The sequence below is a fragment of the Berghia stephanieae genome, chromosome 8 (genome assembly GCF_034508935.2).
Source record: "Berghia stephanieae isolate SIO BIC M18660-M18661 chromosome 8, UCSD_Bste_1.3, whole genome shotgun sequence".
Lineage (NCBI taxonomy): Eukaryota > Metazoa > Mollusca > Gastropoda > Nudibranchia > Aeolidiidae > Berghia > Berghia stephanieae.
The window spans coordinates 45,200,223-45,225,222 of NC_088367.1; the positions used below are offsets into that span (position 1 = coordinate 45,200,223).

General features: G+C 35.1%; 3 protein-coding genes across 5 annotated transcripts; 1 reads left to right on the forward strand and 2 right to left on the reverse strand.

The window, feature by feature from the left end:
• Window positions 1-4: 4 nt before the first annotated feature.
• On the reverse strand, window positions 5-8,405 carry LOC144979030 (adenosine 5'-monophosphoramidase HINT3-like; the record flags this gene model as incomplete). The annotated part of the gene is made up of 2 exons (XM_078925647.1): window positions 8,343-8,405; window positions 5-385 (listed from the first exon to the last, which is right to left on the reverse strand). A coding segment is annotated over exon 2 (372 nt), but the record flags the coding sequence as incomplete, so codon positions are not given.
• On the reverse strand, window positions 1,514-7,944 carry LOC144978761 (uncharacterized). Of its 2 annotated transcripts, XM_078925220.1 has the most exons (3): window positions 7,211-7,944; window positions 6,071-6,212; window positions 1,514-5,412 (listed from the first exon to the last, which is right to left on the reverse strand). In XM_078925220.1, exon 3 carries the CDS (start codon window positions 5,392-5,394, stop codon window positions 4,171-4,173), a length of 1,224 nt encoding a protein of 407 aa, XP_078781346.1. In that variant the 5' UTR covers window positions 5,395-5,412; window positions 6,071-6,212; window positions 7,211-7,944; the 3' UTR covers window positions 1,514-4,170. The 2 variants fall into 2 exon arrangements, with proteins under 2 accessions (XP_078781346.1, XP_078781347.1); XM_078925221.1 differs by having other exon boundaries at window positions 1,514-6,212.
• A 436-nt stretch (window positions 8,406-8,841) lies between the features above and the next one.
• LOC144978759 (microfibrillar-associated protein 1-like) lies at window positions 8,842-21,756 on the forward strand. 2 transcript variants are annotated; one of them, XM_078925218.1, is made up of 12 exons: window positions 8,842-9,015; window positions 10,074-10,175; window positions 10,704-10,819; window positions 12,039-12,184; window positions 12,794-12,938; window positions 13,866-13,925; window positions 14,365-14,492; window positions 15,023-15,131; window positions 16,863-17,023; window positions 17,578-17,737; window positions 18,365-18,454; window positions 20,060-21,756. In XM_078925218.1, the coding sequence occupies exons 2-12, from the start codon at window positions 10,112-10,114 to the stop codon at window positions 20,234-20,236; spliced, it is 1,356 nt and encodes a 451-aa protein (XP_078781344.1). In that variant the 5' UTR covers window positions 8,842-9,015; window positions 10,074-10,111; the 3' UTR covers window positions 20,237-21,756. The 2 variants fall into 2 exon arrangements, with proteins under 2 accessions (XP_078781344.1, XP_078781345.1); XM_078925219.1 differs by lacking the exon at window positions 8,842-9,015 and adding an exon at window positions 9,466-9,602.
• The last annotated feature ends 3,244 nt before the right edge of the window (window positions 21,757-25,000 follow it).

The window sequence follows — 25,000 nt, forward strand, 5'->3', positions numbered from 1 at the left end:
TAAAGATAGTTGAGGCAAGCCAGCCCATCTGGCTAACTGGAGAAATGACGTGAAGATGAAGGTGATTGACTGATGTAAATGGAGGCCAGTGAAAACCGATACGAGAAGAACTGATGTCACCACCTTGGCTTTTCAGAAAGTCTTTTCCGACAGAAACAAGACGCTCTACAAAGTCGATATCCTCTGAGCCGAGATGCTTTGGATTTTTAATGTGATGTTTTGGGATGACGAGAAAATGATCTTTACTAGCGGGTCTGTGATCTCTGAAAATCACAAAATCGTCTACCTCATGTAGGATTTTTGACTCCTCTCCTCCTGCAGCAATTTTACAGAAAATGCATTTGTTGTCACTTGATGGTTCCATGTTCTTAGCCATGATTTTTATCTGTTTGAATTATTCAAAATGTTTAAAATGAATACGAAATGAAATAAAGAAATAGATAAACAAAAATGGATAAATGAATGACAACAAAAAAAAAAGAATGAATAAATGAACAGCTCTCTCTCTCTCTCTCTCTCTCTCTCTCTCTCTCTCTCTCTCTCTCTCTCTCTCTCTCTCTCTCTCTCTCTTTCTCTGATTGTATGAATGAAAAAATTAAAAAAAAAACAAATAAATGGTAAAGAACTTATTTGGTCGCATGAAATGAAAATAAGTCATTGATTTTTTTTAATGACTAGCAATAATTCAATTAATCAATTATGCCCTTTCACCACGACATCATAAGATATCGTCGCCTAGGCATTCCACAAAGGAAATATAGATAATTCATCAAACAAGTTGTCTGATGTCAACAGGAATCACCCATGGTGTCCAAGCGAGCAAACTGGGGGTTAAATAGCTAGCTCAAGGGAAAAAAAGCGACTTTATTTTCTTTGGATAAAGCCAAAGCACAACAGTATTTCCTGCCTAACTAAGCAAGTCGTCATAGTCACTAACAAAGACATAATATCAAATAAATAAAAATATGAGTATTTATGCGGCGCAAGTAAAATTGTCCCTTGGTTTGTGTTCAACAGTATACGAGGAAGCCATCCAAGTTTGTAGTTCCCCATTCGATAGTGGATGCCAACATGTACTCGTCAATACCATCGGCATTGAGACACTGGAATAGTTTCACATCTCCAAAGAAAGGAAAGTAACTTGTGGTCCGTGGAATCTTCAAAATTGAAGTTACAGATTTACAGTTACATGGATGAGGATGAGAAGAGAAATTAACATTTTGCTTAAGAATTAGAATTAAATAGGCAGGCGTTAGGTGTCCCTCAACAAATAGAATAGAATAGAAGAGCGATATCTAGCTACAGTACAGTAATTTCTGAATTCTGGTTCTAGCACGCAAAATTCCAGCTGGAGTTTAGTGCTCAAATTTTTCTATAACTATCTATATCATAAGTATTAGGTATCCCAAACTAAAATTTCAACTGCAGAAAACTGCTGTTATTTTGAATTGAACAAATACAGATTGTCAAACCATGAACAACAGTCTTTAAATGATTAAAATCGGACAACAAATAAAAAAGTTACGAATTTTTTATTTATTTAATAACTTGTAATTTTCGTACACCAACAGAACATGCTACCAAACAGCAAGTTTAAGGTGCATCAAAACAAACAAAATAATAACAAAATTGAATAATTTGCAAGCAATCGCAAGCCATGGACATAGATAATAAGAAAAATACTCAAACAAATATTCACCTAGTATAATTCAGTTACTATACAGCATCAAAATCAAGAAAAAACATGACCCGCGTGAAAATAATTTCACCGAAATCGCCAGATGTACCATCTTCGGCACTTTGCAGACTCGTCAGTAATCTAAATTAAGGCATGAAACTTATCTGAGCCTTAGAACTGGCACCAGACAGTAAGCCCAATTTTTTTCAGAGAGATAGAGGCAATAATTACTGAGATTTTACGTCTCAAAATTCGAAAAAAGGCCGAAATCGCCAAAGGAAGACATTTTGAGAAATAAACAGTGTTTCCGCTACAAAAAATTTAAATGATGAGATATGGCTATGAAACTTAACATACAAATGATTTGAGGGATGGGGAATCCAAATTTTATGTACTTTTCACAATAAGAATGACAAAAACAGAGTTATGAGAAGAAATCAAGATTTAAGCTCTCGAAAATCAACAGAAATATATGTCAAAAAAGGGGGAAAAGTCAAAAATTCATACCACGACCTAACACAATAATGGAAGTTAATGCTGCACCTACTGGTGGCGCACAGTCGATCAAATAAAATAAATAAATAAAAACATTAGACAAAAAAGTCAGTACACAAAAGCATACAATATCCAATGCAACCCACGAACATGAAAATTTATACCTATCCATAAGTACATATTTTGAGACACCTCAACAATCAACCCAAAATTCAACGCCCTGTCCTAACACATTTTAGTTTATATAACTAAGGCAACGGTATAAGGACACGCTTTAATGCATATAAATGCACAGACACCGGGCAAACCTATCTTAGCGCTCTTGTTACTCATCATGTTGAGCGTCAGCAAGATGGCTTTCTATTATTTCAACATTTTTAACACGCCTGAGTGTACTTAAACACTTTAATATGTTTTTTTACCCGGAAGTTCATATTCATACAGGGAGTCCAATATAATATCTAATAACAGATTATACATACGCGGACTCTGGAAGCTGATCATATCCACATAGCCTATAAATGATAAAGATTAATTTAAACACGGACTATAATATTGCTATTATGGTCTAATAGCCCAACATCAGTATGAGTATAAGGGTTATCATTGGCTCTCCACTATACACATTTTAAATGCATCTATAAAATGTTTAAATAGAAATAGACATTATATTGGACTCCCTTATTGTATGAATACGAACTTCCAGGTAAAAAAAACATATTAAAGTGTTTAAGTACACTCAGACGTGTTAAAAATGTTGAAATAATAGAAAGCCATCTTGCTTGACGCTAAACATGATGAGTAAATAAAACATGTAATAATCAGAAAAGCTACATGATAGGTACATAATTATGAGAAACAACAATTGTTTAAACAAAGCATGTCACTGATCAAATGTAAAGTGATGGAAATAGATACATAATTTCATTAATCAATATAATGTAAATGTTGCTACTCGAAGCGATAAATAATGTGAAATTGAATGTAAGCTTCAATTTAATTATAAAAACAGATAGAAGAATGGATGTTTCGTGTTTCCCCTTTACCAACAAACGCATTCAACTTAACGGCACTACCACATCATCTATACTGTTTGGTTCATCCTGTTTGTTGACAAAGGAGAAACCTGAAACGTCCATTCTATCTGGTTTTGTAATTAAACTGAAGCTTGAATTTAATCTCATAGTGTTATTCAATCAACATCAGAATCTGAAACCCTTCTTCGTTTGACAGCAGTTGACAAAAAAGATGCTTCTGCCTCATCATCAGTAATCATCCTTAACAAATAAATTTCTCAAAAATAACATCAATCTTTTTGACATAAGAGAGGAATGACCCATAAGGAATTTTACTTTTCATCAACTCCCAGTATGGCCCAGTGATAGATTAAACAGTGAAATAGCAGCAACTAAAGAAATTACCCTACTATCCCTCAAATCTGCAACAATACTTTGAAGCTTTAAATTGTCACCTGAAACTTCATTTTCTAGAAAATCAAGAACATGTTTATGATGGTACAAAAGAGCATGAGCATTTTCAAATATATTATTGAAACGATTACTTCTAAAACTGCAAAACTGAGACTTAATATTATTAGCTTCAGAATAATTTAGCCATTCTTCCCTTGCCCCATTTTTCTCATCCCCCCCCGAGGTCCCAATACTTCTGCAGTTAGTCTTATAGCACGTAAGGCTGCACTTTCTTTACCAATACTAGACTGAAAATGATTAAACTTTTGCTGACTGTCCCTCCCAAGTGAACCCCCCACTTTAATTACATCCCTCTCAAATTCTAACACAGCACTCTCAACAGCTTTAGATAGACCAAGCAAAAAATGCGCGTTACAATACAAAAAATGTGTACATAGACCGTCTATATTCCTCATCATGCAAAACACTCTTACGCCATTCATGAATTTTTTTATTTAAAAGTTTCATATTTGCCGCTCTATCGGACATAAGTTTTGTTCTTTAATTTTAAATTAAAAATTTCTTTCTTTAAAATATTACATTCTGATGAATCGACTTTATAGATGAAAACAATTTTTTGGAAGAGACAGACTTTGATAATCTTCTAACATGGTCAACATTAACAATTGTGGAAGAAAGTGGGATGTGGGACTCTGAAAAAGATTCTGGCAATAAAACAGAAGTGATCAATGCAGGGGTACATTCAGGTTTGGCTGGATTCTGAGTAGAAACAGACGTAGAGGGTAGAGGGGTAGAACCAAAAGTGAATGACGATGACGGTAGTGGTGCTGAACATGAATCAGGTGTGGACACATTCCGAGAATTAATATTCGTGGAGAGATGAGGGGTAGAACCAGATACAGTAGAAATGCAGGACGATGGTGGTGGTGGTGGTGAGCTGAGAATCTTAGTAGAAGTAGAAGGTTGACTTGATGATGGTAGTACAGATGAAGGAAATAAAACGGTTGGCTGAGGACTCAGTGCTGGCCAGTCAACAGTAGACGACGGTGGTGGTGAGCTGAGAATCTTAGTAGAAGTAGAAGGTTGACTTGATGATGGTAGTACAGATGAAGGAAATAAAACGGTTGGCTGAGGACTCAGTGCTGGCCAGTTAACAGTAGACGACGGTGGTGGTGAGCTGAGAATCTTAGTAGAAGTAGAAGGTTGACTCGATGATGATAGTACAGATGAAGGAAATAAAACGGTTGGCTGAGGACTCAGTGCTGGCCAGTCAACAGTAGATGACAGTGGGGGTGGTGGTGGTGGCGATGACGAGGGTGGCTTTGTGGCTGTGGCAGGAGGAGAGTTTAGCTGAATTTCCGTCAGATGACAGGGAAAGAAGGGTTTCCTGAGCCATGCCTGAAGTGCTGCTGGGTCCCTGCTGATATTTTTTATCAGCTTCCCCTTCTTTGTTTCTGCAGCGAGATACATGCCTCGCAACTTCTCTCTCGTGCAAATTACAGGAGAAGACGATATGTCTCCTAGAAATTTATGGAAGTCTCCATAAGTATGTCCATGTTTCAGGAGAAAATTGCCGAGGTCCACAGCAATTTCCTTTGACACAACAGTCTTTTTAAAATTGTTCTTCTCCAATGTCATGTCTACACCAATGGCATTGAGGGCATCACTGAGGTGGTGAAGATCCACAGGTGCATTCAAAAACGTTTTATCTTTCCCTTTTGCCGCCTTCACCACCTTCAAAATTTTTCGCCAGATACTATTGACAGGATAACTTGAGTCTGGACTTAACATGGAGAACCATTGTTCCACCTAGAAGGGAAAAAATAACCAGAAAATATTGAAGGGCTTATAACTAATGCATTAGTATATTAGAACAGAAAAAAAAATAGAACCTTATACAAAAAGATAACCCTTGATAATACATCAGAATCCAACAAGTTTAAAAAAAGATAAGGATTAGGTATGAAAAAATTAATATACTTTGCTCGAGAGAGGAACACAGGGATGGTTTAGAATTTAATTGTATTCCATAGCAAACATCTAGTCTTGTCTAACCTAGTAAAGACCTTTTCAACTAGTGCTATTATACCAACAGCACATGGCCCATTGCTAATTGCTGACTGTTGCAGGCATGCTTAAATTATATCATAAAAAGAGCCATAAACACGTCTTTTACTTGTCTATGTCACTCAGTCACTTGTAACTACAAACCCAAATAAACTCAACCATACATGTTAACAATAAAATCTACTGGCAACCATCATGAACTTATATGAATCTGAAAGCTCCATAGCGGGACCTTGTGTTTTACAACAAAAAATCAAATCATAAGCTGGTTTAGCCTCACTGTACTGATAATATTAGCGCAGTAAAAAACATCAAAAACAACCAAAATATTTATCAAAAAAATATAATGGTGGCCTGTGACAACGAAAACAGATGTGTCATATATTCATAGAAACCTTACCTCAGACACTGTCGTTTTGGCTTCAAAGCGCAGATGATAAAGCTGGACAAACAGGTGTCACTTGCACAGGTGGGAGTGCAGGTCTACGACCTTTCTCCCTTCATAAAAAATGAAGCCCTGAGACGACTCATTTGTTCGTCATCTGAAAATGGAGAATTAAAATGTTCAAACTTATTTGAGATGTGATAATAATAAATAGTTTCTATACACCGCCTTACCCCGTATTTCAACAAGCTCAACGCGCTAAATGATTACTCATTACCATCAACACTATCTATCAAAACTCAACTGTCAAATTCAAATAGGCAGGATTCAAGAATTTAATATAAATCTAAAACTTATATTATAAACAAGCAACCATCACCAAGTCAATCCCATAGCATCAAATAAAAACAAGCCTTTCTACCAAGTAGTCTATACAGTAAAAGGTTAAAAGTTAAATTTAAACTGGAGTTTGAGTCACTATATTATAATAGTAATAGTTCCATCAATCATGGCATGGGTGAAACTGGATCTTTAAAAAACGATTGAAAAACAAACAAGTTGGATACTACTCATTGATGACACCTGATGAAGAATGGAGCAATCCTGTTAAGATTATTATTATAAGATCAAACAATGTGCACCAGATTTCGTCCCAATTGTCAATAATTTCTTAATGAATGAGCTTGACTTAATCTAAATTTCAGAAAATTGAGAAACAACTAGACTTAGACGTCGATAGTGTGATACTTTCCATTTCCTAGTACTAGTAGGACTCACAATCACAAGCACAAGTCTAGCAGTCAGGACGGACACTGACACGACCAGTTTCTATTATTTTATTTTTCATCTAGAAGTATCAGTGATAATGACACGTTCATTCTTAGCGATCGGTGGGCTCCGATAATAATAATAATAATCATCATGATAATAATAATAATAATAATAATAATAATAATAATAATAATAATAATAATAATAATAATAATAATAATAGCCTTCATGAATGAACACGAATACAAACATTATCCATTAATTCAGAAAAGTTAGTGGAGTGGAGCAAACAGTATCATGATAAGATTAAGACAAGATAGAGAAAAGCTTCGATCTACTCAAACACCGATCATAATAAAATAAAAAACAATAAGATTTACTTACCACATAATTCAAGTAAGTCCATGTCCATAATTGAAACACTTTTGACTATTCTAGATGGCTGTTTGGAAACGTTACAATACAATCGGTCTCGGTCACCGGCAGTGTATCAACTCACGCGTCGGACGGTAGGAGAGAAAGAAAGAGAAAGCGGAAACAAAGGCTTTGCTTTTAAAGATGGCGCTATGTGTTGAATCAAGCCAGCATGCTGGATTTTTGATATTATAGCCTTCAAATGCTGCAGATTTTTATGGTGTAATTTTTTCGCCGTTTATTAACCGTTAAGAGAGTCAAATTTTCAGTCAAAAATAGGGCAAATTCAGTTAAATTTTAATAATATTTTTGTTGTGTTTATAAACGAAAAAATTACACCACACGAAAGGGCATTAAAAGGAGATTCTCCCACACTTGATTTCACAGCTGTTGGTCCGTTCAGCTTTTAGCGCGAGCAGATCTTGTGACGAGACCCGAATTTCGGTCGATCGGTACGCAGTTTTCACAGCGAAAATTTGCAATCGGATCTCTTTATGAGAGCGTTTTTGAATAGCTGTTAAAAAGTTCACATAGCTTGAATAGTTTAAATATTTAGCTCATCTTGTAGAGCAGATATTGAAATATAATATTATCCTTTTTTTTATTAAATAAAGTTTAATTCAAGAGAGAGAGAGACAGATATTAACACCCCACTTTTTGATCGATCCCGGCAAATTCGCCTGCCACACAGCGGTAGTTTGGGATACCTATAAGTATAGTCATTATAACAGGAGCATCAGATTTTGGCCCACATTCAGACTCTAGCACGCTTTTTGACATCTCATGAGAGCGTGCTAAAACTAAAATCCAGTGAATCGTGTTACTTGCTAGGTGTGCTAATTACTTAGTAAGCATCGCTCAGAAATGTTTGCCTTGATTGTAACGATTTTCATAAATTTACTATTACATCCCCAGTATTCCAGTATTCTTGTTCTAGGCGTTTGGGGGGAGACTTTAAAAATAAAAAAAAAAGTTTCCCCCATCCCAAACTCCCTACTAGTACTAGAACAAGAATAATGGGGAGGAGATTTCGGAAGGCCTCCCATTACCTGAATTGAAATTGAGTTTGAGGACGTTGTACTGAAAAATTATTTATATTTACATTTATATTTATTTTGAATGGTCAAAGGTTGTTTACTATTGCAGACAAGAACTTTTACTTTCGATTCCCCAGCACTTTAAGATTAGCCATATTGGCTATTTTAGCGTTAAGAAACATTTAAAAGGCATCAGAATTCAGTAACTGACCACGCACTGTTTATAAAATGAAGAATTTAAACATTGATTATATTGATGTTTGAAAATAATATAACTTATATTGGAGACATGAAAAGTATCTTTTTTTTTTTTTGATTTTGCACTTTTCCAATCAATCCCAAAAACTGCAGTTGAGTTTTCTTCGTTTCAAGCCGGAGGAAAAACAAATAAGCAAGCAACGCACAAGTCATCTTGAAAACATGTAAAACATATCAATCGCTTATATAATTTCAGAGTAATATCTAAAAATATATTGTGCACCAATCCTTGTTCTAATCATCTAACCAAGACTGATAAAGTGGGGAACCATAATTCTCTTTGGCTCTTTTTACATTTTACATTTTTCACAAGCGAAATTGCAAACTTCAAACTTCCGTTCCTGTTGTTTTCGTTACGTCCGGGATTTGGTTGGGATTTATCAAAGGATTCCCATCTTTTTAAAAATTCTTGACGCGATAAACAATAATCTGACAACTAAGGACAATATCGATTGTTAAGCCTGTGCATAGGCAAATAAGGTGTGTATTAATTTTCTTCTAACATTATCAGGAGTAGGCGATCAACCAATTTTCGATAGGCCGATAACTCTAGAAAATTAGAGAAAACGAAACTAAAAATCCACTCACTGACACTGACTAAGGTCAGGTAGCTACCCTTTTTCACTTGCTTTTGACTGCTTCTGTGTATACGAATGGAACCCATTACAGGGAGACTTTCCATACGCTACAACATCCCAAGTATTCTTGTTCTAAAGTCTAAGTCTAAGGGGGTTTGGGAGGGGGAAAACTTTTTTCTTTTTAAAGTCTCCCGCTCCCCCCCCCCCCCCCCCCCTCCCAAACCCCCTACACTTAGAGACTTTTTAATTTAAAAAAAAGTTTCCCCCCTCCCAAACCCCCTACTAGAACAAGAATACTTGGGATGTAGTAGCTTATGGAAGGTATCCCCAGTTACATTTACATTTTCAGACTTTTCCTGCAGCAATTGGTGGTTATATTGTAAAAAATGTCTAAATTTAAATCTGCACCTTGGTCTCGTGTCTAGTACGGTGACGGCGACGGTAACCGGGCACCTAGCCTCAGGATCTACTTCTACTTCTACGTACATGGTAACTGGTTTGCCGCTGCATTACAATCAAAGAGTGGGCCTCTCTCTCTCTCTCTCTCTCTCTCTCTCTCTCTCTCTCTCTCTCTCTCTCTCTCTCTCTCTCTCTCTCTCTCTCTCTCTCTCTCTCTCTCTCTCTCTCTCTCTCTCTGTTTGTTTGTGTGTTATTTTAAAAAATAATCAAACAATACAATTTAACCCATTAAAGCGGAGCTTCAATCTTAGTTAAACCAATCACCAGATCTTAGTCTTAATGTTATCATAACCCATCAGCTACAGGAGGCTAGCCGATCATTCAGAGGAATAGATTTCAAGTTTATTTTCCTGAGCGTTTGGAGAAATAGAGCCGCCTTATAATAAATAATTATGTGTTTCATGATATGAATTACAATTCTGATGTGTCACAACTTGCCATGCATTATTCTTTTTTTTTAATTTGTCTCTTTTTTTTTTAAATTTATTTTTCAAATTTCAGATTGAAACATTTGAAATAAAAAGTGACAAATTGCCATCATGTCGAAGGGCAAGGTACCAATCATGTCCACAGCAGGGGCTATCCCTGTGCGGAATGAAAAAGGTGAGATAATGTTATCAAATTTTTTATGTTTATTATGAGTAGAAATCAATGACTAGAAATTATTAATTTTTATAAAAACATTTTTCTCTTCAAATTCTTTTGTCGTCGTGGTGTTTTTATTTGAGGGTATTTTTATTTCGATAACCGAGGTCTTTTTTATTTTTTGTTTGTTTGTTTTTATCTTTTAGTTTTATCTTGTCCTTGTTGAGCAAAGATGGGTTGCTGTCTGGTTTGATATATTGTCTTGTGACTTCAATGACAGTGCAGTGTTTCTGAAACACACAAGAAAACAATAATTTATTTATATAACAACATACGTCAGACCTGCCAACTCTGCCCCATTTTAACGGGAAATGTGCGATTTTCTTGATCTAAATTTTCTCTAATTTCCAACTACCTCCACCACCATCATGATCATATTCATTGAAATCCTGGATTTGCCTAAAAATGTTTCCCACTTGTTGCCTCTTGAAGGTCAACAAGTCTGATTCTTACTCGACTAATGCATAAATCTCTGTCATTCATTAGGTGAGTTGACCATGGAAAAGGTGAAAGTCACACGTTACATGAAAGGTCAAAGGCCAGAGTTTGCACCAGACAGTAGCAGTGATGAAGAAGAGGATGTTGGAACCGGATTTCAGCAGGCAAGTACACACAAATCTTCTTTGTTTTTTATACTAAGCGGCTAGATGTAGAAGCTGTGGATTATTAAGAGTGTTGAACAAAATTAGCATTATAACAGCTTCAAAAGTGGACCAAATTCGAATACTTAAAACTGAACAATTTATTAGTTTTGAACTCAAAACCAGACCTGTCTATCTGGACTTTGAAAGTTTTGTAGTTTTCAAGGGTTTTAACATAGTAGACACTAAAACTACTAGTAAAAATGACCAAGTTGTCAGTAATATGTTAAAATATTGTTTTTAACTCCCTTATAGACTAGCTATGGCAACAAAATTTTGTTTTCAAGAAGTTTTATTGAATCAAAGATCTTTATATAATTGTCAATTTGGAGCCAAAATTCTGTAGCTGTACTAAAGACCCTTCATCAGCCAACAACAAAAGAAAATTAAAACTTTCCACCACTGTTTATTCTAACTGAAAATACTGAGGCTTTTTCATTATCCTCCATCAATCTAAAGTTTTATATTAAAAGTATTTTATGATCTGGATTTCACGTGAAGTATCATTTTACATGTTTTTGTTGTTGGCTGATGAATGAGTATGAGCCCAAAATGTTCTATTTTATGTTTTGGAAGGTCTTGACGACTTTTTAAGTAATACATACTCGTACACCTACAAATAATTCCCAAAAAAACCTGACCTTAAAAGTTATTTACTTTGATATCAAATTTGGCCAAGCTCAGATTTTTATGACCTAGCCTATCAAAGGAGGTTAACATGTCACTTTTTTTTTTTAATGCCATTTTATCAGTTTCATGATGTATTTCGAATGATTCTATTAAGTTTGCCAATTTTCCATACATTTACGTAATTCAGTATATTTATAAACCCTCCGTATGTTTTCCAATCATTTGCTAAATGGGAAAATGTAAAGTACATATTGTCTTTTTACTGGAGTTCAGCACTCAGATAGGGTTCGGTCTATATGGCTGCATAAAAGTTAGGTAAATTTTTGCCTCCTTCATTGGTAATTCTGCTCTTATATGACTGTTGTCTTAGATGTCCAAATATTTCTATCAGTATTAACATAGTATGCAGATTTTATAGGTAGAAAAATAATTAGATTTGATGTTAAAAAGAAACAAAACAATATTGTGCATTTGTGGAGAGAAAGAAAATTAGAATCTTGTCCCTATCAATTTTTTTTTTTTTTTTTTTCTAATGTTGTTTTTCTTACAGTTCAGAGGTCGGGGTCGTCAAGAGGATGCAATGATAGTGGAAGGAGAAGCAGATGATGAGGAAGAGCAACAGAAGGAAATTCAGGATAGGAGGCTGAGGAGGTTGCAGGCCAGGGACCGGGCCACAGGGGAGGATGACGAAGACAGGTGAGTTGTTGAAGTATGGTTGGTATTAAACACAAATGTGATCAATCAGATCAAAACAGTATTTTGTTTGGAGTGAACTTGATTTTTTTTTTTTTTATGGAGCTTTTATAATGCGCTCAAATAACTTTACAAGGGGTGGTCCCCAGCCAACAGCAACACTTCACATGTGGGACGAGACATGACACCTGGTAGGAATATTCCTATTTAAAAAATTTTTTTTTAGGCATAGGCAACAGTTAGGGCCAGGTGCTCATTTTACATCTAAGTAGGGTGACAGAATTTGATTAAAGAGTCTTTTCCAAGGACTCAACTATGCATCACTCGGGATTGGACTCGAATCCAGGACCTTCCGATCTGAAGGCGAGTGTCATACCACTAGAGCATATAGCCGCACAGTTCTAGCATCTGAACCGCCTCGATTTAGTAATATTACTAGTTTGAGGAGTAGATGAATAATAGAGATTGTATGAGAATTGAATGTTTTGTAAAATGTTGTGGGAGAGTTACTGCTGTTTTTTGTTTTTTTGAATATCTGTTCTTTCCACCAACTCTCCAGTGTTCTCCACTACTTTGTATTATAATGAATTTATTCTAATTGTTAAATACCAGGGTGATGCGTCACAGAAGAGAAGTGATAGAACCTGAGGTATTGGCGGAGGGATCAGATGATGAGGACAGACCTGTCAGGAGGAGGAGGATGGAAGAAAGTAGTGAGGAGGAAGAGGAGGAGGAAGAAGAAGAATTGGATGAAGAGGTAAGACTTAAAATATATTTTCTCCTTTTATTTTATCAGTGATGCCAAATATCCATTAATTTTTTATTTTTTTTTGGCTTTTTCCGGGTTTTGTTCACACCTAAGTAGCTTTTCCTGTCTCCAAGAAGGCCACTAAAGGCTCTTTTGCTCAAGAGAAAGACAAGGTTGCCAATGTTCTGTATATTTACGGAATTCCGTACGTTATTAACTCGCAGTTTTTTTCCAATCAACTGTTAAACGGAAAAAAAAAGTAAGTTCATAATATCTTATTTATTGGAGTTCAGCACGCAGAAAGAGGTTGATCTATGTGTTTGCATAAAAATTCAGTAAATTTTTGCCTCCTGCATTGGCAACTCTGCAAAGATAGTATTGATTATTGGAATTTAAGCAACAAAGCACCCATACACTTGCAAAGGAAAGGAGAGAATGTTTTTGTATGCTCATTTACAAGGTTGGCTTTAGGCTGGGATGTGATGCTCCACTCAATTTCATGGGGTTTATTTTGGTTTTTTTTTCAGAAACCATTCATTATCCCTGTTTTGTAGATACTGTTTTTTTTTTTTGTTGTTGCTTTTTTTAAAAAGAAATAATATTTTTCTCTTTATATCACAGACAGCAATATCAAAATCATCGCTTAACGTTGAAATAATATTTTAATTGCTGTAATTTCAAATAAAATTTTATCAAACTTTAATCAGCAAGCAAAACGTCTATTTCTTATTTTTGTTTTAAAGTCTCCTGTTTGTTTTGTTTAGACGTAAAAGGACTGAGGTTTTATCTTTATTTATTTTTTAATATTAGACAGGTGAATAATAAATATTGCATTAATGATTTTCAATAAATTTAAAATGTAACCCTTTTAGAAAAGAAGTTGTTAAGCCTACGTAATTTGATAACGTTTTTATTATCTGTTGCATTTGTCACCAGGAAATTGAAAGGCGCAGAGCTATGAGAAGACAGAGAATAGCACAGCAGAAAGAGGAAGAGGTACAGTATAAGACTTGACAATGAATTTTCACACGTGCAGTCTTTGAAACATTAAGCAGACAAGCAGGGTTTTTTTTTTTGGTTGGTTGGGGGGGGGGGGGGGGTTGTTTTTATTTTCAGGATTTATTAATAGTTAATGGCAGGGTTTTGACTCAGAAATAAGTGTGTGTCTTTTGGGTGGGTTGGGGGTATTTTTTTAAGGGAACTGAGTTTTATCATTTTTTCATTAATTTCTGTGAGAATTACAATTACTTTTTTTTAATTCTTCATCACCATGTTATTGTGATTGTTATGGTTGGTGTTGTTGTTTATATATTATCATCATTATTTGTTTTTAGTATTTTTTATTCTGTTTTCTTATCTTTTCTTTTTCTTTCTTTTTTTTAAATAGTTATTATCAAGACCAAATTACAATTATCAATCTTTCTTCTGTTTTCAGGAGGTGATGGATGTGGAGGAGGAGAAGAGAGAAGAAGAAGAGTCAGAAGAAGAATCCTCAGAATACGAGGAATACACAGACTCTGAAGAGGAGACAGGTCCAAGGCTGAAACCTGTTTTTGTCAGAAAGTAAGTTTTGTTGTTGCATCAACTCCCGAAAAAAAAGGAATTCTTGTTTCAGGGGACGGTGCAATTCTACCATAATGTCTGCATTTGAAAATATGTATTTATATTATTTTTGGATATTATTTATCTAAATTTGTCAGTATTAATCATGAACCCAAGAACTCTTTGTAGACAACTATCCAAATATATAACATGAGGAGAATTATCGTCTAGACGTCTCATTTATATTAATTAATATCAGTGTCATAATGAACTATCAGATTATTTTATACAAAAAATATAGTTTAGTCTTTAAAGAATCGGGTTTACTGTAAAAGCCTTTTTGTATATATATTCAGTGTAATTTAAAATTTCATACCATCTTTATTTTAATTGAAGTAAATCAGTTATGAAAAAAAATGTGTACAGTGACTTTATATACAATTTTACCTAACCCTATTTTATATTCATATGGCAAGCTTCAATATTTAGTATTTCACTGGTATATCATTGACTCATTTGTATTTGTTTTCATGTTTCTTCTCATTGTCTAGGAAAGACCGTATTACAATTCAGGAGAAGGACAGAGAAGAACAGAAAGCCAAAGAACTTGAGATAGAGGCCAAAAAGTTGGCAGAGGAAAGAAAGAGGCAGACGATAAAGGTAGAGTAAATTTGTTAAAATGGATGGTGACTTTTAAAAAAGGCTTGGAAGTTGCCTGAGATAGTTTTGGGTTAGGTGTTTGAAAATAAAAATAAAATAGTAAAGTTAATGAATTTAAACAAATTTCTTTTATTTATTGTGCATATGTGGTTTAATGGTATGACTCTTGGATCTGAAGGTTCAAGACCCGCTCTGAGCGGCACATAGTCAGGGTGTCCAGGGAAGTCGGAAAGTTGGGAATTGGTCGGAAATTACATACTTGGTCGGAAATGTTGGAAATAATGGGACTGAGAGTGAAATTTCCTTTAAAATGAGAAAAATTAGAAATTTTTTTGCTTAAAATGCGATATCAAAAATGTGCGAAGGACAACTGCTGTGCACAAAATTATTATTATTTTACTGCTACAACTGCACTACTACAAACACTACCACATCATCATCCCTATCACCAACACTACCACATCCACATCCCATACCATCACTACAAAATTACGACATCATCATACGCACCACCACCACTACTCCAACCACCACCACATCATCATCCTTATCACCACTACTACTACACCCACTACCACATCATCATCCCAATCACCAACACCACCCCACTACTGCAACCATCACCACATTATCATTATCCCTACCACCACCACACCACCATTGCTACAACTGCTACTACATCATCATCTTTACCACCAGCACCACTACTACAACCGCTACTTCATCATCATCCCTACCCCCTACACTACTATAACCACCACCACATCACCGTGCCTACCAGCAACGTCAACTCTACTACAACCACCACCATCGCCACTGCTATAACAACCACCACATCACTATCCATAACACTAACACAATTACTACAACAACCATATCATCATCTCATCCCTACCACCACCACTACCTTTGCAACAACTGCAACATCATAATCCCTACCACCATCACAATCGCCACTACTACATCCATTACAACTACCAAAACACTATCATCTCTACCACTAATACCAACAAATCATATGAGTATTTTTTTTAAGTGAAAATGGGGGCGGTGGTGGCTTTTGACATTGTATAATCACATGGTACCATTCTCTAAGTAGATAAGATTTTATATGTTGCTATCAGTTTTTTAACTTTTGAAATTGAGTGTTGTCAAATTGCTGCAAGACACATTTTGGGTTGCATCTCAGCAAATTTTTATGAAATTCAAATTTCTAGATTATAGTCCATCGATGGGTCACGATCTGTGCACTGAGAAATTTCCTCCTTTTTTGACCAGTCATTCTCACCTCTGCTCTTACTTTAAAATAAGAATGGATTGTGTTGCGGTAAGACCTATTTTAAGTAGGATTGTCTTTTTTAAGCGTAAAGAATGCTGTGTGTATAAAATACCTGGTAGGAAATTTCACTTCTAGGTAGGAAATTTTAAGGTTGGATTTTCCTGGACACCCTGATAGTTGAGTCCAAGGAAAAGGCTCTTGACTCATATTCTCTCATCTTACTCAGGTGTAAAATAAGTACCTGGCCATCAAGTTTCAGGTTTTGTTTTAATGTTATGGTTGTCATATTCGATTCAAAACTACCATTCAGCTGAGACGAATTGACTATAAACATTGTGCGCTAGTTTTGTCCTCTTTTGAGCATAAGAAAACAATTATTATTATTAGAATCACAAGAGGAAGATAATAGGAAAATGTGTGATGTGAACTTTTAAACAAATTTCATTCTTCAGATGGCAAACCAAGACATGAAGCGAGAGCTGGAAGAGGAAAAAAATCTACAAGAGGCCTGTGAAAATGCTGATTCTGACGATGAAAACGATGAAGAGGAATATGAATTGTGGAAAGTTAGAGAGTTGAAGAGGATCAAGAGAGATAGGGAAGAGCGAGAGGCGTGAGTTTCTTTATTGGCTTTTTTAAAAACTTGTGACAATATCTCACTCTTTTTTTTTCTTTTTTCAAGTTTTCTTCCTTTTTAAAAAAAATCTTTTTGTTTTGTTTATTCATGTCATTTATAAAGAAATGTAAACTAACTTTATGCAATATGTGCTTTTTCTATGTCGTTTAACATTATTTTTTAACTTGATTTTGGAAAGTTTAAAATTGAATTGGAATTGGAATAGGGTTTAAAGTGTTGTAGGTAATTACTAATTTTATTGCATTAGGATCCTCTAGATGCTGTTATTTCTTGACTAGGGGCCTTTGAGCTTCCTTTTCAGTCCAATGCTAGATGGCAGTTTGAAGAAGTCTTATTAAATTCCTTTATTGTGCTCTAAAGTCGGTTTTACAATTCTTTTTTTTTTACAAACAATTTGTTAAAGTTTGTATTTCTAGTGCAACACCATTTGCATCGGAGAGTAAACCCTTTTTTTTTTCTCTCTCTAAAACAATGATGAATTCTTTATCCCATTAGTATTACGAAACCAATGTCAATGATTTTATTCTCAGATTGGACAAAGAAAAGATGGATGTGGAGAGACTGCGTAACATGACAGAGGAGGAAAGACGTCAAGAACTAAGGGCTAATCCTAAGCAGGTCATCAACAAAGCACCGAAGGGAAAATACAAATTCTTGCAGAAGTTCTACCACAGAGGAGCTTTCTTCTTGGTAAGTTTTAAAACATTTGAATAAGATTGTTATCCTCATTTTCAAATAAAATATGCATGTGCTTTTAAAAAAATGTAATTGTCATTTATGTTATTTGATGATGGACATCATAAATTGCCTTGAACCCAAAGAAACCACTGTCTTTTGAAAAAAGAAATTGATGTCTTTTTTTCATATTTGAAAATTGCATAATATCCAAAATTTTACGGTTTTGGTCACTCTGCAATATGTTAAGTTCCCAAAGGTGAGCAAGTTAAAAAAAAAAAAAGAAAGTATTTTATTTGGAATAGCTAATGCCATCTAATGTCATCATCATCACAATTATTATTTTTTGTCACAATTTGTTCTCATAAACTTTCTTACTTATAGATAGTATGTGCTTGTCTAAGAAGCTCACAACATTGCCATCCCCATCCTGAAGTATAACGGACCAACACACAAAACTCTGTGTAACCATGTACTTTTATAGTCTGGATAATACGGCTTGGTGAGAATTACTCATAAACGCGGATGGCAAAAAACAATAACAATGACCCGAGTGACGTCATCTTCATTCTATCTATAGATAAAAATTATCAAGATGATGGTATAATTCGTCATAACATTTGCACAATGTGTGTTTTTCAGGATGAAGATGACACGGTTTACAAGCAGGACTTTTCACAACCTACTTTGGAAGATCATTTTGACAAGACAATCCTTCCCAAGGTCATGCAGGTATGTGAGCAGATTGGTCTTTTAAATTTTGATTTTGAATGATTTATAAGTTTTTCAATTTCAATTGATTTCATTCAAATCAAGTCTTTGTTTCGACTGAATTGATTGGACTGAAGGTTCTGCTTCCCCCCTGGTTGCTAACATTTCGTATTTAAGGAATCTACACTTCATGGTTCACTGTGTCGTGTCAAATCTCTGCTTAAGCAGTCGATGTCGACTGATGTTTTGGGATGGTTTTTTTTCTTGTATTTTTCTTTCTTGTTCTGTCTGGCATCTTTCATGCACACTTGTTCAGATCTTTATCTCTGCTTAAGCTCTGCTTTTAGTATTTAGCTAAACTATTTTAATTATTATTAATTTTGTCATTTACTGCCTTGCACAGAATAGTAGTTCATTGCAATCCACATGAAGTCAATTTTCTATTCTTAATCGAAGTATGTTCTGTTGATAAATGGATAAAGTCAACCAATCTTTCTGGTCCGGTGGTGTTGGTTTTATCAGGATTCCACTGTATATTACTCTGCAAGACTGCAAGTCATATTGCAGGGCTTCCAATCTCAATACAAGAAAAAAGAGCTTTTATATAGCACAATATCCACTAAACATGCTCAAAGCGCTTTACAAAGGATCCCTGACCAACAGCAACTTCTAACACGTAGAACGAGACATGACGCCTGTTAGGCGATATTACAATTTTTTTCCGACAGAGACAATGCTGTAAATGGCCAGGGGCTCATTTTACACCTGAGTATGCTGAGAGAATGTGAGTAAAGAGCATTTTCCAAGGACTCAATTATGTGCTGAGTGAGGCTGGAACCCAGGACTTTCCGATCCGAAAACTAGTGTCATACCACAAGACCACACAGCCACACAAAATACAAGAAAAAATTGTAAGATTGCTTGTCACAAAGAGTAGGATTGGGAGAAAATGTAGTCCTTCAGTTGTTTCACTCCTTGCCGTTGAGTAGATAAATAATTTTTTGTAACAGGTTGTTTACGTGAGTGAAAAATTTCACATTAATAATTCAATTTAATATTGGAGATAAATAATTTTTTGTAACAAGTTGTTTACGTGAGTGAAAAATTTCAGAGAATCTTGAATATATTAATGAAACAATACAAACAAACAATAGTTAATTGTATTGTAGGAGGCATGGAGAATGCCAAGAAACCATATAAAGAACAAAATTAAAACAAATGTGAGGGAAAAATTTCAGAGAATCTTGAATATAATAATGAAACAATACAAAGAAACAATAGTTAATTGTATTGTAGGAGGCATGGAGAATACTTTAAACCATATAAGAAACAAAATTAAAACAACTTTCAAATAAACTATTAAGATTTGACTCTCATGAACAAAACGTACAGTCTGAGAGAAAAAGCTTACAATGTTTCATAGGTGGGGAAAAAATGCATGCAGATATGCCTTTTTTGTGTGCAGTTGGCATCTCTGATATTTAATGAGACTTCTTTCAATCTTTTAGTATGATATTGTATTATCTGAATGTGTCTTTATCCTATTTGTTAGATACATATCCTTATCTTTTAATATGTTATCTTTCATTCGTCACAAAGTTACATTGGATTTTTTAAATTTATCAGGTAAAGAACTTTGGTCGCTCAGGACGTACCAAGTACACTCACTTGTTGGACCAGGATACGACTCAGTACGAGGCAGCCTGGATGCAAGACACCACACAGAACCTTAAGTTCCACAATGCAAAAGGAGGTGGCATGAAGCAAGTTTTCGATAGGCCCTCTGCCAGATTCAAGAAATAGAAGAAACATAACGGTCATCTGAATATATTTAGAATTTTTAAAGACAAGTCATGAGAAAATTTGTTACAGAAAGTACGATTGAGCATCCATGATTTAAAAAAAAAAAAAAAGAATGAAGGATTAAGAGTTCTGCTCAGAAAGAAAAGATGTAGCACTGAGTATTCCAACAAGGAGTTCAGTAGCCTGACCAACTGGGTGGGGTTCCTGACCTTGTTACAGAATGTTCGATAGAGCATCAGTGGTTAAAAAAATAAAAAAGAATGAAGAATTAAGAGTTCTGCTCAGATAGAAAAGCGATAGCACTAAACATCTCACCAAGGAGTTCCAGTAGCCTGACCTACTGGGTGGGGTTCCTGACCTCCTATAGAGTGGGCAAGGAGGCATTTACTGTGTCTTCCATCCTCCTATATCTGTTTACCAACACGTTTTCTGTCTTTATCTTGGAATTAGATCACTTGGTTTTGTCCAGGCCCTGGCCGGATACCCCAGCTGGGAGGGAAATGATCAAATGTATAGTTAAGAGTTTTGGGAGATGATATTTTTTGTCTTGTAAATCATCTCTCTGTTATGAACTGTATTATGTTTTGTTTACATATTGTATTTGATTTGTAAACATTTGAGTGTATTCCTCTTAGTGGGGACACATGCTTGTGTAGGTGATCTCAAACAAAATACTTTGATGGTGTGCTCTTGGAATCTACACCTTTTCCCTATTTGAACCAATTCCCCTTTGTCTTACCTTTTCTTGGGTGCTTTAAATGTAATTCTAGAACCTTTGATTATCTCATTTTCTTCCTTTTTACTGGCGCTGATGTGACCCAAATATGTCACAAGCGCCATAAAACCCTTAAAAAGAAACATCTGACTCCTATGCTCACTCAGATTGAGTGGCTCGATCTGTCAGATCTGGTGGAAACTACCTTACAATAGGCTAGTGTCCTATCCAAAGGGTAGCAATTTTGCTTCATTCCTTTTAACGTTACAGAAGCCGGGATAAACTCTGGCTCCATGAACCTTATGATTAACTGCTTCATTAATGGTATGTAAACTATTATGAAAATGGCAGTTAGAAATGATTGAAAGGTGTTGTAAGCTCTGTAAAAAAAAATATCTTTTATGAGAAGGAGTCTTATGAAAGGGAACTCACTCACCTCGTCTCGCCTTTCAAAGCTGTGTTTGCTCATGGAGCCAGTTTATCATGGCATCTGTCTCATCAAGGCTCATTGTGTATATATTGTAGATTGCATTTAGATGGAAGCAAGTGTGTCATTTGTGCCTATGTGTGTGCATGCATTTGGAAGTGGTAGTGTTCGTGCATGTGCGTGGGGTTTTGCCTGAAAATATATCTGTTGGTAGAGGAATGTGGATGAGAATGGGGTGTAGAAGGAGAGATGCTTTCATAAAGAGGATATGAATGACTGTTGATTGTATGTGAAGAATAATTTTAAATTAGTTTTGTCATTGACATTTTATCATTATTTCATTTTAAATCATTTCATCGCAATAAAAATGAATAAATAAAAAACGCTTTGATCACTTCGTTTCCTTATTGGTGGCAAGTTAAAAGAATAAATTTGAATTTTTTTCATCTTCTTCTTGCATTCCACCAAAGTAGATCAAAGCTGGATTGTGATATTGGTAACGAATTCCACGATCCTCCGAAAGACATTGGCATTGCCATAGAATGGATGAAAAATAAAGGGAGTATATGTGACTTATACGTACCTGCCAACCCTTCCGCTTTTGGCAGAATCATTCCTATTTTCACTCTTCCTTTTTGTACTTTCCGCCATTGTCTCTAAAATTCCGATTTTCCAAAAAATGATGATAATGGTAAGAAGAAAAAAGACCAATGAGGTGTGTGTGTAGGGGGGGGGGGGGGTGTTAAAAAGGTGAAATTCCTATTTTTGTCTCAAATTCCTATTTTCAGGCGTTCTGATTCCACTTTTGGAATGTGAAGGGTTCGCAGGTCTGCTTATAGTTATAGATAAGGGAACAACACAAAACAAACAGCGTTTTGGCCTTTGGCCTTTTTCAAGTAAACACGAAATATTAGGCCTGGAGCACATGAGGCACATTTCAATGTCATTTTGTCAAGAGCATATTATACCCAGTATCTCCACAGTCAAGTTTTGAGTACATCATAGTATGTAGTTTCAATCTGGATGGGGTCTTCTGGCCTCCTTTGGTGATCTTCTGACCTCCTTTAAAAATAAAAACAAAAATGGAGGGCAGCGTGGCTCATCAGTACGGTCTTTGTTTCATACTAAGTTCGACTACTCACCTCGTTGTGTGGCCTTGAGCAAGTCACCTCGCCCTAGCTCACTTTACGGCGCTGTACTGCAGCTAACGCCTGCTTCCCTTGGGATAGACCCTAAAAACAAATTTCCCCTTGGGGATAAATATAGTGATTTTCTTTTTTTTTTAAGAGGTCACTTGATGAGTCTTCCCATCATCATCATCATTGCCTTTTTCACCCTGGGTCAGGGTATAGGCCACAGACAGTTTCCATTCCTCTCTATCTCGAGCTAACTCTCATTCTATGTCTTATCACTTCTCTGTATATCAGCCTCTTAAATTCATCTCCATGTTCCCCGTTGCCTTCCCCTTCAGCCCTGAGGGTTCCAGTCCAATGCTTTCTTTGTTATAGTGGAGTCATTCTTTCTAAGCGTGTGTCCAATCCACCTCCATCGTTGTCTTCCTATTTCCTCTCCCACTGGTTTCTTTTCCTTACTTCTTTAAATAAATAAAATAAAAATTCCCTTTATTCATCCCATATGGGAATTTGTCTCTATGGTCTATTCCAAGAGAAGACTGGAATAACCCAGTTGTCAGCCGCAAAGAGCTGAGGCGAGGTGACTTGCTCAAGGCCACACAGCGCATGGGCGGGTGATCGAAGTCGATACCTTTCTGGTAGGAAGCAAAGACGATACCTCTGAGCCACGCTGCCTGCTAACATTATTCTTAATCCTGTCCATCCATCCATTTAATTATGAGTAGTTTACGAAAATCTGTATCCTCCTTATAATGCCTGCAATGCATTCCGAGGTTCGCATCCATACAGTAAGACTGACTTCACGTTTGAGTGACGTCAACTTCGTTTCACTCCAACAAGCGGTATCGCTGATAAGGACAATAAGGCAGGATATAATACTTGAAGAACAGGTTATTAGTTGGTTACCTCCCATGATCATTGGATTTCGGCACTCGGATTCGAGCGCACGATTTTTGTTTTGTCCCGAGCACAGACTTGAATCCAGTGATCATTGTAATAATAATAATAATTATCATCACCACCATAATAAGATAATAATGACGATGATGATGATGATGATAATAATAATAATAATGATAATAATAATAATAATAATAATAATAATAATATAATAATAATAATAATAATAATAATAATAATAATAATAATAATAAAGAATAAAAATTTGAGATTTATATAGTGCAATATCCACTAAATGTGCTAAAGCGCTTTACAAGGGGTCCCTAGTCAACAGCAACATTTAACATGTAGGACGGGACATGACGCATGTTAGGCGATATTACAATTTTTCGGACAGACAACGCTGTTATCGGCCAGGTACTCATTTTACACCTGAGTACGGTGAGAGAATGTGAGTAAAGAGCCTTTTCCAAGGACTCAACTATGCGCCGAGCGTGAGTCTTGAACCCAGGACCTTCCTATCCGACAGCGAGTGTCATACCATTAGACCACATAGCCGCAATAATAATAATAATAATAATGATGATGATGATGATGATGATAGTAATAATAATAATAATAATAATAATAATAATATAGGATACATACACTATTATTATTATCATCATCATCCTCATCATCATCATCATCATCATCATCATCATTATCGTTATTATTATCATTATTATTATTATTATTATTATTATTATTATTATTATTATTATTACTGTTGTTGTTGTTGTTATTATCATCATCATCATCATTATTATTATTATTATTATTATTATTATTATTATTATTATTATTATTATTATTATATTATTATTGTTGTTGTTGTTGTTATTATCATCATTATTATTATTATTATTATTATTATTATTATTATTATTATTATTATTATTATTATTATTATTATTATTACTATTATTATTATTATTATTATTATTATTATTATTATAATAATAATAATAATAATAATAGATCTTTATTGTCCATAAATATGGCAATTTGTCATTTAGTTACACTTGTTATAATGTTAAACGATAACTAAGATTGAACAGATATTTCACTCCTACTTATTTCTCTCTCTCTCTCTCTCTCTCTCTCTCTCTCTCTCTCTCTCTCTCTCTCTCTCTCTCTCTCTCTCTCTCTCTCTCTCTCTCTCTCTCTCTTTCTTTCTTTCTTTCTTTCACACGTGCGATATACACAACATAAACATATTCATTTCGTTTTCAATTTGTTACGATTGTGGCAATTCGACACCAAAAATTATCATCATTATCAATTGGTCAGTTAATCTTACATTAAATAAATTAATCAGTTAATCAGTCAACGAATCAATCCTTGGTTTTTCTGTACCATATGAAATATTCAAAATTTTTATTGCTGATGGAACGAACGTTGATTTATACTTGTTAGTTCTACATTTAATCTGACAAAACCTTCTCCCAGATGGTAAAAGACTAAATTCATGGTATAAAATATGTTTTTTATTGTTGGTAATTGAGAATGCTTTCCTTTCTATTGCTTTTCCATGAATTCTTTCTACT

What these genes read in the sequence shown, in the direction of transcription:
- LOC144978761 (XM_078925220.1), bottom strand. Translation starts at nt 5,394, where the DNA reads ATGTTAAGTCCAGACTCAAGTTATCCTGTCAATAGTATCTGGCGAAAA.
- LOC144978759 (XM_078925218.1), top strand. Translation starts at nt 10,112, where the DNA reads ATGTCGAAGGGCAAGGTACCAATCATGTCCACAGCAGGGGCTATCCCT. An exon ending in CACAGCAGAAAGAGGAAGAG is followed by an intron (nt 13,926 to 14,364) that starts GTACAGTATAAG and finishes TTCTGTTTTCAG; the next exon opens with GAGGTGATGGATGTGGAGGA. An exon ending in AAACCTGTTTTTGTCAGAAA is followed by an intron (nt 14,493 to 15,022) that starts GTAAGTTTTGTT and finishes CTCATTGTCTAG; the next exon opens with GAAAGACCGTATTACAATTC.